At 40.8% G+C, this 16510-nt stretch overlaps 1 protein-coding gene across 3 annotated transcripts in view; it reads right to left on the bottom strand.

Annotated features, from left to right (window-relative positions):
- Positions 1-5754: 5754 nt before the first annotated feature.
- Positions 5755-16510, bottom strand: part of STK17B (serine/threonine kinase 17b) — a 37486-nt gene continuing 26730 nt past the window's right edge. For 2 of the 3 annotated variants that reach the window (XM_084816448.1, XM_084816452.1), the window contains exons 5-8: positions 15340-15466; positions 13492-13540; positions 11669-11848; positions 7322-9748 (exon numbers count right to left, since the gene is read on the bottom strand). In XM_084816448.1, coding sequence (XP_084672574.1) covers positions 9466-9748; positions 11669-11848; positions 13492-13540; positions 15340-15466 — 639 coding nt within the window. In that variant the 3' untranslated portion in view covers positions 7322-9465. Of the gene's footprint in view, positions 9749-11668; positions 11849-13491; positions 13541-15339; positions 15467-16510 lie in introns of all 3 variants that reach the window. The other variant, XM_084816442.1, reaches the window with a different exon arrangement.

Consider the following 16510-nt stretch of genomic DNA (forward strand, 5'->3'; position numbering starts at 1 on the left):
GGATTTTCATCTCCCCACCCTGGCATCTCATGCCAAGCTTGTACAATGCCTTATAATTTGTACAGTGCCTAGTTTTGAATTATTATTAAATTATTATTATCATCATTTTGTCTAATCTTGGAGGCAGCACCCCCCTCAGCTGGCAGAAAAGTTCCATCTGCCTTCCGGATCCCCTCCCTTGGAAGTTACAGCTCCACTTCAAGTGTTCTATACATTTCTCCAGGGGGACCACCCCATAGTTTGAGGGCCTAAGGCAGGGGTGGGCAACGTGTGGCCTTCCAGATATTTTGGCCTACATTTCCCATCATCCCTCATCATTGGCTATGCTGTCTAGGGTTGATTGGAATTGTAGGCGAAAACATCTGGGGGGCCACAACTGGCCTATGGAAAATGAAGTATTAAAATGCTGTATGTGTGTAAGATATATATCTATATCTATGAGACAGACATATACACCAGAACTACCCACAATTCTCATCTCAAAAATAATATAATAGAATCAGAACAGGGATGAAGAATACAAATTAGAAGATATCCTACATAATTTTCCTGAGAAGAAAAGCTAAGATGAAAATCCTCTGCTTACATGAAAAAATGTCTAAGGGGCAATATGATGAAATATATAAACTCCTGAATGGATAAGGAAAGGGAATTCATATCTGTGGAAATCTCTGCTACCTACTGTGCCAATTTGTGCCAAAATATATCTGAGTTCAAGAGTTTGCAGACTTCCAGCACTCTTTACTGGTCATTTTTCTCTATTGCTAAGGCTGCTTTCCAGAGGCAGAAATATGTGATCAGCGAGAGAGAAAAAGTTGCTTGAACTATCAGCTGTTACCTACTCACAAAAACAGAATTATTATTATGACACCTTTCCAAAAGAGGCTCCGAGGAACTACATATTTATTACATGTACAGCCACCTGTCCTTTAGAGTGATGTTACAAGAAGATATCTGATTTTCTTAACGTATACTTTTCTTTTCTGCATGCATGGAATGCACTTTCTGGAAGAGCCTTACGTGCCGTAAATATAAAACATCCAAGCACTTCTGAGAAAACTGAAGGCTGCTGTAATGCCAAAGCAAATACATGGGAACATTGTTCCTTCTATTGAAGACACAAGAATTCAGTCATGCATTTTTTTCAACCAGGTCAAATGTCCATTGATGTCAACTGAATTTTTGACCATTTAGGATATACAGTAGCCCATCTGTAGCAGTGAATTTTTACTCACAAATATTTGTATCAGGCTTTTGCTCCTTTTCAGCTTTTATTGTCATCAAGAACATAAGACTCAAATTCAGTTTCTAGCATTTGCTGTGCTGAGGAACCCCCACTCTTTCATTAGTCTAAAATACGATGTGTTCAAAGTACCCTATTCGCTTGACACTGATGAAATACACAAACATAAAAAAGATTATTAATCAACCTAAACTAAAGTGCGCTCACAATTCTTATTTCTCCAGATTAATTAAATCAAATTTTAGCTCTGTGGAACCTTCTTTGCTAATTAGATTGCTTCTGTTTTGCATGCATGCTGTGATTTACTATGCTCCATTTACAACACACACACACAGACTTCATGTTTCTCAGTTGTTCCAAACACCTTTCCATTGAGAATTGCAGAACTACTGAACATACTGCATGTCTTTTTAGTTAAGCAGGATTTGACTAACCATCGCTGACTCCTTTTTAAGTTATTTCTTCCTGCTGTACATGTCAGTCTCTGTTCTACTGCTTTTACTGTATGGTATTATTTTATTGTAGTAGCTTTATTTATGTTGTCATTTTACATCATAAAACAGTACTGAGCACTGTTATTTCAGAGGAAGACTATGGATTTCCTAAAATATATATAACTACCATAAGCATCACTGTCCAAGAGCCTAGAAATGTTAGTCTAGATTTGAAATATTTCTGTACTGTCCTTTTAATCCTGGTTCCCTTGAAATATGTAGAACCATTGCTAGACATAAGAACATAACAGCCACGCTAGATCAGACCAAGAGTCCATCTAGTCCAGCATGCTGTTCACACAGTGGTCAACCAGGTGCCCTTGGGAAACCCACAGACAGGACCTGAGCGCAATAGCACCCTCCCACCCATGTTCCCCAGCAACTGGTGTACATAGGCATACTGCCTCTGCTATTGGAGGTAGCATATAGGGCATCTCTACACCAGCCTAAAATCCTGCATTTCAAATGGGGCTTTCTGCTTCTATTTTAAATGCAGGATCATGACTCCCTTTTTCACCTGCTTCCTTTTCCCTCCCCCCTCCTCCTCCCCCCCATATCTGAATCTTCCATTTTCTTTTATTGATCTCGCTCCTCTACTTGCCGCTTTTCCTCTTTTCACAGAGGGAACTCAAGTGGAACACAGCGGGGTAATTTGACAGCTCATTATCTACGATCTATTTAAAAATGGAACAAAGGTCATTTAGCGCAGGAGACGCCTTGGAGGCTTACAGCGTCATGTAAAGAGTCCGCAAACTTCTGCGAAGGAGCCATCTCCATCTCAGGATAAAAGCTCCGTGTGAAGAAAGCCATAGTCATCAGGACTAGTAGCCATTGATAGCCTTCTCCAGGAATTCGTCTACCCTCCCCCTTTAAAGCCATCCCATTTGGTGGCCATCATTACACCTTGTGGTAGCAAATTCCATAGTTTAACTATGCGCTGTGTGAAGAACTACTTCCTTTAATCTGGCCTGACTCTCCCACCATTCTGCTTCATGGGATGACTGCAGCTTGTAATACTATGAGAGAGGGACCTCACTAGACCATCAAACAGTAATCAGATTTTCCGCCAGGGAGGGGCACTAGCAGCTACAGCAGTAAAATTACTGCCCATCTGTTACCTCAGAACCACAGGTTAAGAGTGCTTCCTTTTGAAATGTTAAGAGGCAGGTCACTGGGGGTTTTTTCCCCATAAAAGTGGTATAGTTAGGTTATTTTAGATTCTGGACCGTGGGGGGGGGGTGGAGGTGGGGGCTCTTTAGTATTACTTCACTTACTTCCAAATGTAGAAGTCAGCCCTACTGCATTTGGGGGCCATCCTGCTCATTATGCTGAAGGGGGGCCCTGGACATCTACCCCAAAGTCCTGCTTTAAAGGCACCATCACATAATGTCTTTGATCTCGCAGAGACTGCCCTTAGTGCAAGCCATGACATTTGTTACACAGAAGGCACAGAACTGGTTTCTGCCAATTTCTAACATGTTTCAACAGACCAGACTATGGGTCTTTATTCAAATGAATGTATTCTGAATAATCACATTTTTCCATAGATTCAAAATAGTTTATTGCTGCTCATAAGAAAAGATCCTGTGTTAATCAAATTGTAACTAAAGAAAAGATCCTCTGAACGACATTTTGTAGAAGGGACTTGTTAAGATTAAAGACAGTAGGAATTGCCAGGATAAAAGGTTTCTCGTTTAATATTAACGTGCTTTTTGACTAAGAAGCAAGTATTGATCTAGATTTTACTTTCCCCATTTTTTCTACATTCCTCTACTTAGCAGTATTATTCCATCTGTACTTTTTATCTTACCTTTTGCTGCTGGGAAGTTTGTTGGCTTTTTCTTTGAAATCCAGTGCAGTGTAATGTGTAGAGTGGTACACTACCAGTGGGTTGTCTGGGATTCAAAGCTCCCCAGCCACGAAGCATTACCTGACTAGGATGGAAAACTTGTGGCCCCCCAGATCTTTTCGCTTACAACTCCCATCATCCCTCACCATTGGCTTTGCTGGCTACAGCTGATTGGAGTTGTAGGCTCAAGCTTGGTTTGAGTTTTCCCTGAGCAGGCTGATATCTCACCTATTGTTTCTCAATGGCCCCATTTTGGCTACAATCTTATCTGCAGTCACTGGCTGGATTTGCTATTAGGAGTGATTTGCTTCCTGGTTTAAGAGATGAATGCAGCTACACCTGCCATTTGTCCTACTTAGGGCAGTTTGCAGTCTTTCCCACACACTTTGCTTAGCCCTAAGTGGTGAGAAAGTTGTAGGGAAACAAGAAAGCTGCAAATAGCCCACTGGATGGGCCAGGGCCTTGATGAGCTGAGCCAAGAGCTTAGAGGGAACTATCCCCATAAAGCACCTCCACTGTGCAGTAGTGAGCCTATAGCCGGGGTGGGCAACTTGTAGTCCTATAAATGTTTTAGCCTACAACTCCCACGATCCCTATTAGCTATGCTGGCTAGGGCTGATGGGAGTTGTAGGCCAAGTAATTTGGAGGGCCAGAAGTTGCCCACCCCGACCTATGGCATACATTGTCCCTTGCCACTCAGCTACTTGTGGCTCTGCTCCACAAACTCAGTAAAGGCTATAGCCCTGCCATACTAGCAAGGTGAAGGCAAACTCCTTGTCTGATTGTAGCGATCTCCTGGCTTGTTCTCATGGCTTGCCTTGCTTCTTGCTGGTGAAGACCCCACCCCTTCCTTTTTTATGTGGTTAGCTGCAGATGGTTTTGCATTTTACCTCCCTCTCAAGGCTTCTTGTTGTCTGCTGGTATCTCGCTGTCTGCCTCAGCTATGATTTCCACCACAAGGAAACCAAAGCAGTTGCCTTTGGAAGAAGACACAAGCAGCACAATTGGCGCACGGTTGATCTACAGACTGAACAGGCTGGTTCATATTGCTACTGGGGCATATATTTATCTGAATGAAGTAGCTGGAAGTCTCAGCTTCAATCCAATAGACTGAAGGCAGGGCAAGCAAACAGGATCTTGGAGTTTTGGAAGAACAATAGGGGCAGACTGGTCTTAATTCAAGGAGTAGGAAAATCTTAACTACTGCCCCAAAGGCTGTGCTGAGTTGAAATGTAAGAAACCCATAGTGTTTCAGGCATGGAAAGTCTTTTAAAAAAATCATCCCAGGTGCCCCCAAAAGTACTCAAGTGGTTCATTGCATTCAGAAACTGGGATTCTGCCAATTAAAATGGGAGTGCCTTCTTGTATTTTAAATACCGGTTTAAGATCACCCAGATGGAGGAGAGGCTGCCAAACCTCTTCTGCAGGATCAGAGTTTAGTTACTACTGTGAAACAAGTCACAGGAGCAGGACACTGATAGGCCTTTGTATTAATTTGGGTATTTTTAGGGCACTTTTTGGTATGGAAGCAGATCTTGCCAGTGACACTTTAAAAAACAACTGATGCTGCAATCTTATACCCACTTACCTGGGAGGAAGCGCCATTTAATCCAATGTGGCTTACTTCTGAGTAGACATGTATTGCACTGTAAATTACCTTTTGGTGCAGTTAGATTTGTCCATGCTCAAAGGCATACCATTAGCTCCTTGGTGCCACATGTTCAGATTTCAGCATATTTGAGAGCTTTTTCACAGATACCATGAGGTCCCTTATCAAGAGAGCCCTGGCCTTTACAAGGTTCCATCCACATGCTTTTGTCTGTTTTGGATGGTAAATTTCAGGGATATACCATATAAACATTTCTTGGGAGGAGGAGATGCTCCCTTTGCAAGGCGATGAGATTCAAATACCTAGGCTCTAGGTCCTAGAGCATGCGATATCAAATATTAGCCATTGGTCAACTCAACATAAAGTTGCATGTTTCATCAACTAACATCGATAAACATGGAGGGTTCACAGCGGAAATCTTTTTAAACAAATGTTATGGACTATTTTAAAAACAAATGAGTATGTACCTGTTTTAGCTAGTGATGACACTAATCTCAAAATTAGCCAGTTCAAAAGTCAAATGTAGTACATAATTCTGAAATGCATGAGCCCTGGGTTTGATCTGACAAACTTTGATTTTTTTTATTTCAAACTGAGATTGAGTTAATTTATTTTCTGCACCTGCACATTCTGCATGACAAAGCAGCCAAATTCTGCCATCTTTTGTCCATGCTCAGAGGGGTTGGTTGCTCTTTCCTTTCCAAACAAAAGGAAAAAGGCCCATTAGCAATGCACATGCATGCAGAATGAATTTCCTTTAACCCTGTAGTTATTCTTTGCCAAAGGAACCAATTTAAATGTTTGGGCCTGAAACCATATGCCAACCAATCACAAGTGAGGAAACAGCCATGCAGATTTTCATTCACCCTTTGTTCAAGGATTCTCTCATAGGGGCTTGGTCATTCATTTCTGTTCCACCTAGTAGAAGCCTGTGGCATGTTTCTTTCATGTGTCAGACACAAAACCCTTTTTGGGTAAGTGAAAGTTTAGACCTGGGTGCTGGGTGACACTGTGATACTGGAAAGGCAATGTTTATACTATGTGTTCATTTGCTAAACTTGAATATTTTAAACTTGTGAGACATAGGACGAAGTAGTACTGCAAGTGCGTGCGCACGTGTGTGCTGGTTTGCCTTTGCAGCCACTGCCTTCTCCCATGGCTCCATCTCAGTCTACGATTGTAAACAAAGTACATGCAATAACATCAGAGAAGGAAGTATTATAACACATGATGCTGTGATGTATGGGACTGGGAAATGTCATTATGCATGCTACTTTCCCAAGGTGTGCTTTGTTGGTGCGTATGTACAAACATCTGAAGATACTATAACATCTTTTAACATAGCACTTTAGTCCAAGTGAATGTCGGTTTTGTAACTCAGTGAACTATGACAGGGTCAGTTTGCCCATCATTGTTTTCACTACCTTGGTGAATACTGTCATCAGTTATGACTTGTGGTCTGAATAAATATGCTTATTACTTATGTATATCCTTCCCATAGCAATGGATGATACTTGGATGGAGGCAACTTCCTTTGACAAGGTCTGTGTGTGTCACAGTGTTGGCATGGCTGGGCAAACACGCAGGGTGCTCTGGCCCTTGATGATATATGAATTGTGTCCAGGACTGTGATTGATTCTGTCTGTGGGATACAACAGCTCCTCCCGAGAGTTGCTACTCATCTCACTCTGGATAGGGAAAGGATTGTGCCTAAGTGCTGCATCTGCACAGCTTCTGTCTATTATGCAAGCTATTAAAGTGGGGAACATCTCCAAGGAATTCATGCATACACTTCCTCTAATGCATGTGGACTGTGGGAAGGCTATTGGTATTGATGCTACAACCAGCCAACTCTAGCCAAGTGTGTTGAGTGGGGAAAAATGTTGTTGCCTGCAACTGCAAGGTGCTTATTTCATTATTACAAGTGCTGCTTTCTGGGCACTGTTGGTAAGGAAGCTGTGGATACATTATGTTTATGGGAGAAGTTCACACTTGTTGACAGTGTTCCTTTGTTCATTCTTTTTCCTCCAGCACTGGTAATGTGTTATAGCATTGCTATTGAGTAAGGACAAGATATGGCACAGTGGTAGCCATCTTAGTAAGACTAGATGTCCAGGCTTCTCATAGTATACTGTTAGTAACCATTTATAGCCATTTAAAGGCCCATTAATATTGAACACAAAACAGAGAACTCAGAACAATTATAATTCCAATAAAATTATATACAAACTGATGCATAAACAAATACGAAAACTTACAAAATTAGATATTCAAACAAAATTTAGAATTGTCAGATTCAAGTGATACCCTGAATTTACATACATATACAAGTGTTCATAAAATCTGAAAAACTCTTGACTAAGACTTCATAAAACGTTGAATAAACTGTAAAACTAGAAGAAAGGAGTAAAAAATGTAAACTTTTTTTTAAAATACCACAATAGAAACATACTTATTCTAGCATATTCTGTTTTATAAAGTGCTGGTATAACCATTATTGTGGCATGCTGTTTCACTTTTAACCTTTCTTCTATATTAAAAGTGTATTTATGCAATATGATCCTGTTTTTTTAAATGGCCTAAAATTAACACTTTTAACAATCAAATGGGATAGAGTAATTTTGACTCCCTCCCTTCCCATAAAACTGACAGTCTGAAGAAAATATGGCTTTCAATACTGAAATTCTACACTGAATTTCTCAACGTGGGCTTGAATCTGACCACCTTGATGCTAAATGTATACCTCAGCACTTCTGCCTGCAGTGCCAGACTCAATCATTGCTTGTGCGATTAGATTGGCAAAAAGATGGCAAACCCTATGGTAAGCACCAGAGTGGCACATCTCAGGACTGGGCACTTACTAAGTTTGTGAAATAATTAGCTATTTTAATGCCGCAAAGCACCAATTCTCTCTTCGCACTTTTCTTCACTTCACTTGTGCTGATGAATATTAGCGGCACATAAAATACATGGCTTTAGGCTGCAATCCTATGCACATTTGCCTGGGAGTAAGCCCCACTGATCATAGTCGGACTTACTTCTGAGTAAACAGGCACAGGATTGTGCTGTTACACTCCTATTAGTACTACCCTATATTTGTTGGATAAGATCAACAGATTCAATTGATACATAGGAGGATAGAAATATTTGCAATTTGATGAAGTCAACTTCATTGAGATAATATATATTAACACAACACATCTGATACTACACTTTCTTGGACGATCTCATTCAATCAAACTAGATGTGTTAATATTAATAAGAGCCTTCAAACTTAAGCCCTACAAGATTTAACATGCCCTTAAGTAGTACACAGCATTGCACAGATTCTCCTGCCAGCTTGGTATAAAAGATGGATACCACAACACTTTGTAAGAAAATAGCTAGGCATTTTCACACAACTCTAGAAGCATCTTTGAGACTCTTCCATGTTATTTGTGCACACAGAAAGTGGAAGGTTTTAAAATTAAATGTGCATTCTAGCCAATCCAGATATTACATTTGTATTACAGACCTTGCAAATGCAAAGACTGATTTAAGTGCCACGCATGAAAATGATCTAAGAATGCAATACTATCCACACTTAGGTAAGAATTAGTCCAACTGAGGCTCATGTCTGAGTAAACATGCAAAAGACTGGGCTGCCAGTCAGGAAGCCAATCCAAGCACTTGAGCCCCAGTGAACATTCCAAAAGGAAACACCATCTCGAAAGACTTCACTGTCGTAGAGCTATATACTAATAAGTCAGTGATCTGAATCGTTCAACAAAAGATGACATCATGAGACTGTACTATTAGACGACTTGAACAAAAGGGCTCATTTCTCTGCTTTGCCAAGTTCATGTAGTTTTAGTTACAATACAAATGCATATGTATTAGATCATTCTTTGGCTTAGAACATGGTTATGATGTATTTATCAAGGCGTTGCTTGTTAACAGTCAAAAGTTTCCTCTTCCCAGTTTGCCTGTTTTATTTATAAACACACCAAAAGCCATGTTTTAGATTTAAATGTAAAAAGTGCAAATATACCCAGTTACCTGTTTGCCTCCAAAGACAAGCCACTTCAGGTGCCAAGACTCCAATTTCCCAGGAATCAAAGCCATTGCCAGCAATGGCAGCACAAAGAAAGGCCAACACAAGATCAACTGAAAGTGCATTTCCAGGACAATCACAATGCAGCAGTGGACAAGCCATAATCTTAAAGCATGTACCACAGGAGTAGATTAGCATCCTAAATTCAGTTCAAAATAACCTGAAGGAGTGCATTTGTTAACATACGAAGTCCGTTGTAAATTCTTGGGGGTATTGCAAAGAATCATCAAAGCGGAATCGTTTGGAGACTGTACTGCTGTCTTCTGGAATATTTTCTTTATCCTCTCGCTCGTTGCACACGGGCCTAATATTATTTCTCTCTTCTGTGAACTTATTCATATGATCATGTATTGGAGAAGAACTGGGGCTTTCTATTGTATAACTAGGGCTACACAATAACAAGAAATCTCCTTGCTGAAGCCAAGAGTGAGTTAGACAGGCCTCTGCTGTTGGTCGCTCCCTTAAAAATAAAACCAAGAAATATACATTTAAGTTAGGGAGCTTATTTGAACATTACAGTTGAGCCATCAAAGAGATCACTAACATTTGATTCTTCATAGCTCTATTGGCTTCAAACAGAACGACATCCTCCGCCAGCAACTTGCTTTGGCGGGGGGGGGGGGGGGAGCCCATCCTGCCCTTTACCACAGGCTTCATAGCTTGTTGCCCTTATAATCACCTTTTCCCCCATCCCACCCTTATGTTGGCATAAGAAAGGAACTCATAGACAAAAGCTTCTTATCCTAAATGTCTGTAGCTTGCTTTCATCCTGTTTGCCAGAAACAAATGTTTCAGCCAATTAGCAAGTGGCTCTTAGATGAGAATGAATAAGGGAAGGCAAGATGAAAAAGCCTTCCCCCCTCGTTCTGCCTCTCTTTCTTACACTACAGATCAAGAGTCCCTAAGGTGGTGCCCATGAGAATCTCAAATGGCACCCACAAAGTTCTCCACTCCCTGCCCCCTTCAAAAAATTATTTTTAATTTTAAAAATGTGAAAAACATTAGGATGACGGGTTCTCCTTCCTGTTCCTGCTGCTGATCAGCTATACAGCAGACAGAAAAGAAGGGAAGGGTTGCTTCCTGGCCCCACCCAATCTTCTTCAGTCCACACAGACCTTTTTCCTTTGTGCTTTCTCTCTCTCTCTCTCTCTCCACTCCCAGCCTCTAGCCTTGCTATTTCTTTCCCTTCCTAGCCCCTAGCCTGTTTCTCTCCACTCCTCGCCTCACTTTTTCTCTCCCTACCCCTTTGCCTTCATATTTCCCCCTTCCTCCCAGCCTCTAGCCTTGCTATTTCTCCCCCACTCCAACCTCTTTTGACTAGTCAGGCCCCCACGGCACCATTATGTGACTAACCACATTCTCTGTTAGAGCCATTTTGTGGTGGTGCCTACAGCACTTTATAAAATTCCCAAATGTGCCTGCCCACTGACCCAAGAAGTTGAGGACCCCTGCTACAGATACCCTTAGAAGATTATCCTGTGCGTGTGGACACACATACATGCAAACAAACCAGGATTAGGGATGTAATACAAAGGCAACATTTCACCACTCTTCACTGCTTGAAGGAGATTCTACAAGTGTAAGACTTTAGGAATGGCGAGGTAGGGTGAAAGGCATTGCAGCATGCTACAATGGCCCATGATGCCACAGGGCTAATTATACAGCTGTTCACTTTCATTCCTTACGAGGAGAGATGGAGAACATGTGGCCCTCCAGATGTTGTTGGACTGCAGTTCTCACCATTGGTTTGCTGGCTAGGGCTGATGGCAGTTGCAGTCCAACAACACCTGGAGGGCCACAGGTGCTGCACTTCAGGCTTAGAAAAAATCCTGGTTCACTGTCTCAGAGTGACATATGGAAAATACGTCAGATGCAGAGTCAAATTCTGCTTGCTGTTGTTTGGGATTATAAATTTTATTTATTTATTTATTAAATTTCTTAATCGCCCATCCGGCCGGTCACCCAGCCACTCTGAGCGATGTACAACAGTACAACTTAAAACAGTAATATTACACATTAAACATTATTTAAAAATACCCTAACCCACCAAATGCCTGCCTGAATAACCAAGTTTTCAATGCATGGCGGAAGCTCATTAAAGAGGAACAGAAGACATACCCAAAGATTCAATCCAATTTCAGATCCTAAATAATTTGTGACATTGCAGGATCTGGTTTACCTAGCTATTAAAGATTTAATCTAATATAATGATTATAAAACAGCAAGAGAACTCAAGAACTAAATAAAAAAATTAATCTAAATTAAGCTTGTAACAAGATATACACCCATACAAAAAAGTACCTTTCAATATGATTAATCCCCCCCCTACTTATTATATGTATTTCATTTCAGCTTTCCTCCCCTCAAGCCACTTACTTACTCAGGATTTTTAATAAGCAGCTTTTGAATGAAGTCTCTGGCCAATGGTGAAACCGAAACAAACGTTTCTTCTGAATAATCCACATTTACTTGAGAAATATTGAGGTACGTTTCTTGTTTATCTGCTCCCACAAATGGAGATTCGTGTGTAAGCAGCATGTATGAGATTACACCTACACTCCTGAAATTAGAAAAATTATAGTTTTTCCAAATGCATACCAAGGATTTAAATATTTCTTGTTTGTAATCACAGGTGCCAAAACAGTTTCTTCTTTCACTTTTCAATGTTTTTGTTTCATTCAGATTTTGTAGAAAGCATTTTCAGATGTATTAGGTAGTTCATGTTGTTGTATTACTGACATAAGATAGTAAAATAAGTTTTCCTCCTGAAGCGTTAAACTGCTTTACTGGTATTTTCTTCACAGGAAGGTATAAAGCAGAATATTTGCCTCATCAGTTCCTTGTGACAAGTATTATTCAAAATATTTACCAAAAGGACATTACAACCAACTTGCTTGTTATCAAAATATAAGGAGCAAAGGGTCTCTCCATAAGGACTGTTAAAAACCCTGGCAAGGATGTGCCATGCTAAGGCCACAATCAAATTCTGCAGGTGACCTAAATACAAGAAACCTATCAGAGCCTCAGTCCAGAGGTTTCTTGGTTACACTGAACGTACAAGCAGCCATGCTTGATCCGACCCATCCAGCATTCTGTTTCCACCGTGGTCAACCAGGTGCCTATGGGAAGCACCCAACAGGACATGAATGCAATACCACCCTCCCACTTTTGTTGTACAGCAACTTACAGAGGCATACTGAATGGAGGCAGCTCTTTGTACACATTTTATTGCACTTCTGGAGCTATCCTAGACATCACATGCATTCTGCTCCCAGTGAGTAGAGTTTCCCATGTAGTGCAAAGCTTTGGGCACACCCATGCAACTGAACCTGGACACCTGTGCTCACCGAGAGTTCCAGTATGTGCACATTAAGAGCTCTAGAGCAGGGTGCCCATGCATTTCATAGATTCACAGATTTTCAGTCTATTTTACAGAGAGCTGAAGCACATGGTAGGCGCAGGGTTCAGGATTCAGACTAGAATAGTATAGCTTTAGCAGCAGTAGTAACAAGATTATCTGAAAATCAAATAGAAACATTTCCAATGCACAGAAAATTCAAGTAAATGTAGGCAGTGGGATTCCATTTCTGACAAATGGTGGAAAGTCACGAAAACAAAGACAAACCACCACAGGATTTATTTCAGCCTTCCCCAACCTGGTACTCTCCAGATGTTTTGGACTACAACTCCCACTAGCCCCAGCCAGCATGGCCAATGGTCAGAAATTCTGGGAGTTGTAGTCCAAAATATCTGGAGGATACCAGGTTGGGGGAGGATGATAGATCAAAACAAATAAGCTTAAAACAGATTATTTCCTCGGTTTATGTATCCAAGGTTGGTAGCTTCCTCCTTAATTAAATCATAAATGATGCTGGTTAGTTGAAGATAAGTGATAAAACTGCAGTGAAAGAATATGTGGAACCCTGTCCTAAATCCCTATACATCCTGAGTCAAATGAAACATTTGTCTGCTCCTGGTTCACTATTAACCTTCACTCCCTCCTTTTCATATCCATCTCAACCCACAGCCCATTTACCTCTCTCTAGCTCATGATCGTAAGCTTGTTCTCCAAGGTCACAAATATCAAAGGCAGTACCAACAAAGGCTTTATGTGAAAAGCAGTTTCTGTAATAAGTTTTAAGCTGAAACTATACTGCCTTAAGGTTTGTAAAGTTATTTTAACCTCATAAGAAGTGATCTTACCATATATCTGTTGCTGTAGTAATAGGATCATAATTTAAGACTTCTGGTGCTAGGGGAAGAAATAAAGTACAATTAAATATAGAATTAAAGTGACATTCTCATGTTCATGACTAGCAAACACATTTTTGTATATTCATGACAATTCAGGTATGTGTGTTTACGCCTGATAATCTGTCCTTTACCTTATCATAGTGACTGTCTACACACCAGGAGGAACTATATAAACCGGCCCTTGGGCTACAATCTCTCTGTGTGTTTACTGCTAACACATTCATCCATGCTCTGGCCAATGCTATGACTCCTCCCATTGTTGCCTTCATACTGCCATCTCTTTCCCTAGTCACTCCAGAATGCTACTGTCAACAGCATAGTATTTATTTTACTGCTATAATTTCTCAAACTCTTCCATATTTATCCTCAATAATCCTTTATGCTCTTCCTCATCGCTGTTATTTATTATTTATTTAAAGCTTTAAAACTACTTTTCAGGGTGCATCACTCTCACAAGGCAGCTTACAAGATGACATAGGCACCTTCCAACCCTACTTTTCTATGATTCTATGAAAATGCATAGAAATACAATTTAAAAAGCATACCGCAGCAACTGAAGATTTTTTAAAGTAGCAAACGTATACTGGAGTGAATGTGTCTTCAGAGTTTTTTTTAAAAAGCCAGCAGTGATGAGACCATACGCACTGGGGAGGGAGGTCCAAATTTGTGATAGTCACTTTGACCTGTTCATTTTGCTTTACATTCAGCCAGTCCGCACCACTGTACAGCCCACCGTGGGTTATTTAAGCCACGGTGGGCTGTGGTGCATGCAGGTGGCCATTTTGAATATTCAACACCCAGCCATGGCTCGTTGGGTCATTCAAACTGCGGACTGTAGATTATATGAGGGCTGTTTATCATTCTCATGACATGACAAGCTGCAGCCGGGCAGCGAATATACAAATAATTGCCGGCATGTGCTGCAGTCCACCATGGCTGCAACAACCCACGGTGGGATGTTTTGATAATGCAAATGAGGTCAATGTGAACTCCACTGGTTAAAGACCATGAACTTCTGTGTTCAGCACAACACATACTACATTACAGACACTGAAGAAGTGTCAACTAGTAGTATTAAATGTGCAACCCAGCTGAAGGAGGGAGCTAAGTCAGCCCTCCAGTTGTGATAGCTGCTGTGGTCATTCGACACAGCAGCAGATGGAAAGACCAATCCTCTATTTTCTATCAAATTATTATGACGGCTGTAGTAGCAAGATTCTTATCTTGATCATCATATGTATGCATCTGATATAGTTACTTTGTGAAATTTTGGTATTTTTCAAATGATTTCTAGTTATTACACTTATATGCCTACTTCTACATGGGGCTCTCATCCAAGTTCCTGATCTTGCCTGCACCTGCAAGATCTTGCCCGCACTTCAGCAGTGCTGCAGCATCAAGCACTCTCAGAACATTCATTGGGCTCCCATACAATTTTGATGTTATTAACTACCTTGTGCCTACCGATGGAAAGACAAGGTATATATTTAATGAACTGAGCAAACATTCTGATTTTTAAAATGCAAAATGATCTCAACGTAACTAGAGATCCATATGCATGTATTCTTTAAAGTCTTATTTCTCTACTAGAGAAGTGTCCATGTTTCCTGACCAGTGCTACCGGCAGCTGAAAAAGAATGGAAGAAAAAGGCTGTGCATTCTCTTACACACAAGACAGCAAAGGGACCTCCCCACAATGAGCCAAACTAGTACTGTACCAGGGTTGATTTTGATTACTCATACTGTATATGGAAATGCATGGCACTGTCCAAAGAACAGGTGCGCACAGTGACTTACCTTGATATTCAGGGGTTCCAACAATTTCCCTTAGTTCACTGCAGTTGCCAATCTTCCGCGACATACCAAAATCAACAATTTTTATATCACCAAGGGGACATACACTACTCAACAAAATATTCTGGGGCTACAATGAAGAAACAAAAAAGGGTTTGTTTATACAAAATTTACAATATATTAAAGATATTATTTAGCGATCAGTTCATAACTACTTATACTGATAGATTCCCACTGGAATCGGCATAACCCCCAGCATGGATGGCCAGCAAATACAGCCACTGTTCTATGAATATCATTCCCCTATTAGTACGGTGGTCCATATTAGTATGCAGTGGAGGTGAAGAATAGATTTAAGGGACTAGATTTATTAGATAGGGTCCCGGAAGAACTATGGACAGAAGTTCGCAACATCGTTCAGGAGGCGGCAACAAAAAACGTCCCAAAGAAAAAGAAAACCAAGAAGGCAAGATGGCTGTCTGCTGAGACACTGGAAGCAGCCCAAGAAAGAAGGAAAGCAAAAGGCAACAGTGATCGGGGGAGATACGCCCAATTAAATGCAAAATTCCAGAGGTTAGCCAGAAGAGATAAGGAATTATTTTTAAACCAGCAATGCGCCAAAGCGGAAGAAGATAATAAAATAGGAAGGACAAGAGACCTCTTCCAGAAAATTAGAAACATCGTCGGTCAATTCCAGGCAAAAATGGGTATGATCAAAAACAAAGATGGCAAGGACCAAACAGAAGCAGAAGAGATCAAGAAAAGGTGGCAAGAATATACGGAAGATCTGTATAGGAAGGATAATAATATCGCGGATAGATCTGACGGTGTGGTCAGTGAGCTAGAGCCAGACATGCTGAAGAGTAAGGTTGAACGGGCCTTAAGAAGCATTGCTAATAACAAGGCAGCAGGAGATGACGGTATCCCAGCTGAACTGTTTAAACTCTTGCAAGACGATGCTGTCAGGGTGATGCATGCCATATGCCAGCAAATTTGGAAAACACAAGAATGGCCAACAGATTGGAAAAGATCAACTTATATCCCCTTACCAAAAAAGGGAAGCACCAAAGAATGTTCAAACTATCGAACAGTGGCACTTATTTCACATGCCAGTCAGGTAATGCTCAAGATCTTGCAAGGTAGACTCCAGCAATTCATGGAACGAGAATTGCCA

The sequence above is a fragment of the Heloderma suspectum genome, chromosome 1 (genome assembly GCF_057233095.1).
Source record: "Heloderma suspectum isolate Gila_16-S chromosome 1, 16-S_ref, whole genome shotgun sequence".
Lineage (NCBI taxonomy): Eukaryota > Metazoa > Chordata > Lepidosauria > Squamata > Helodermatidae > Heloderma > Heloderma suspectum.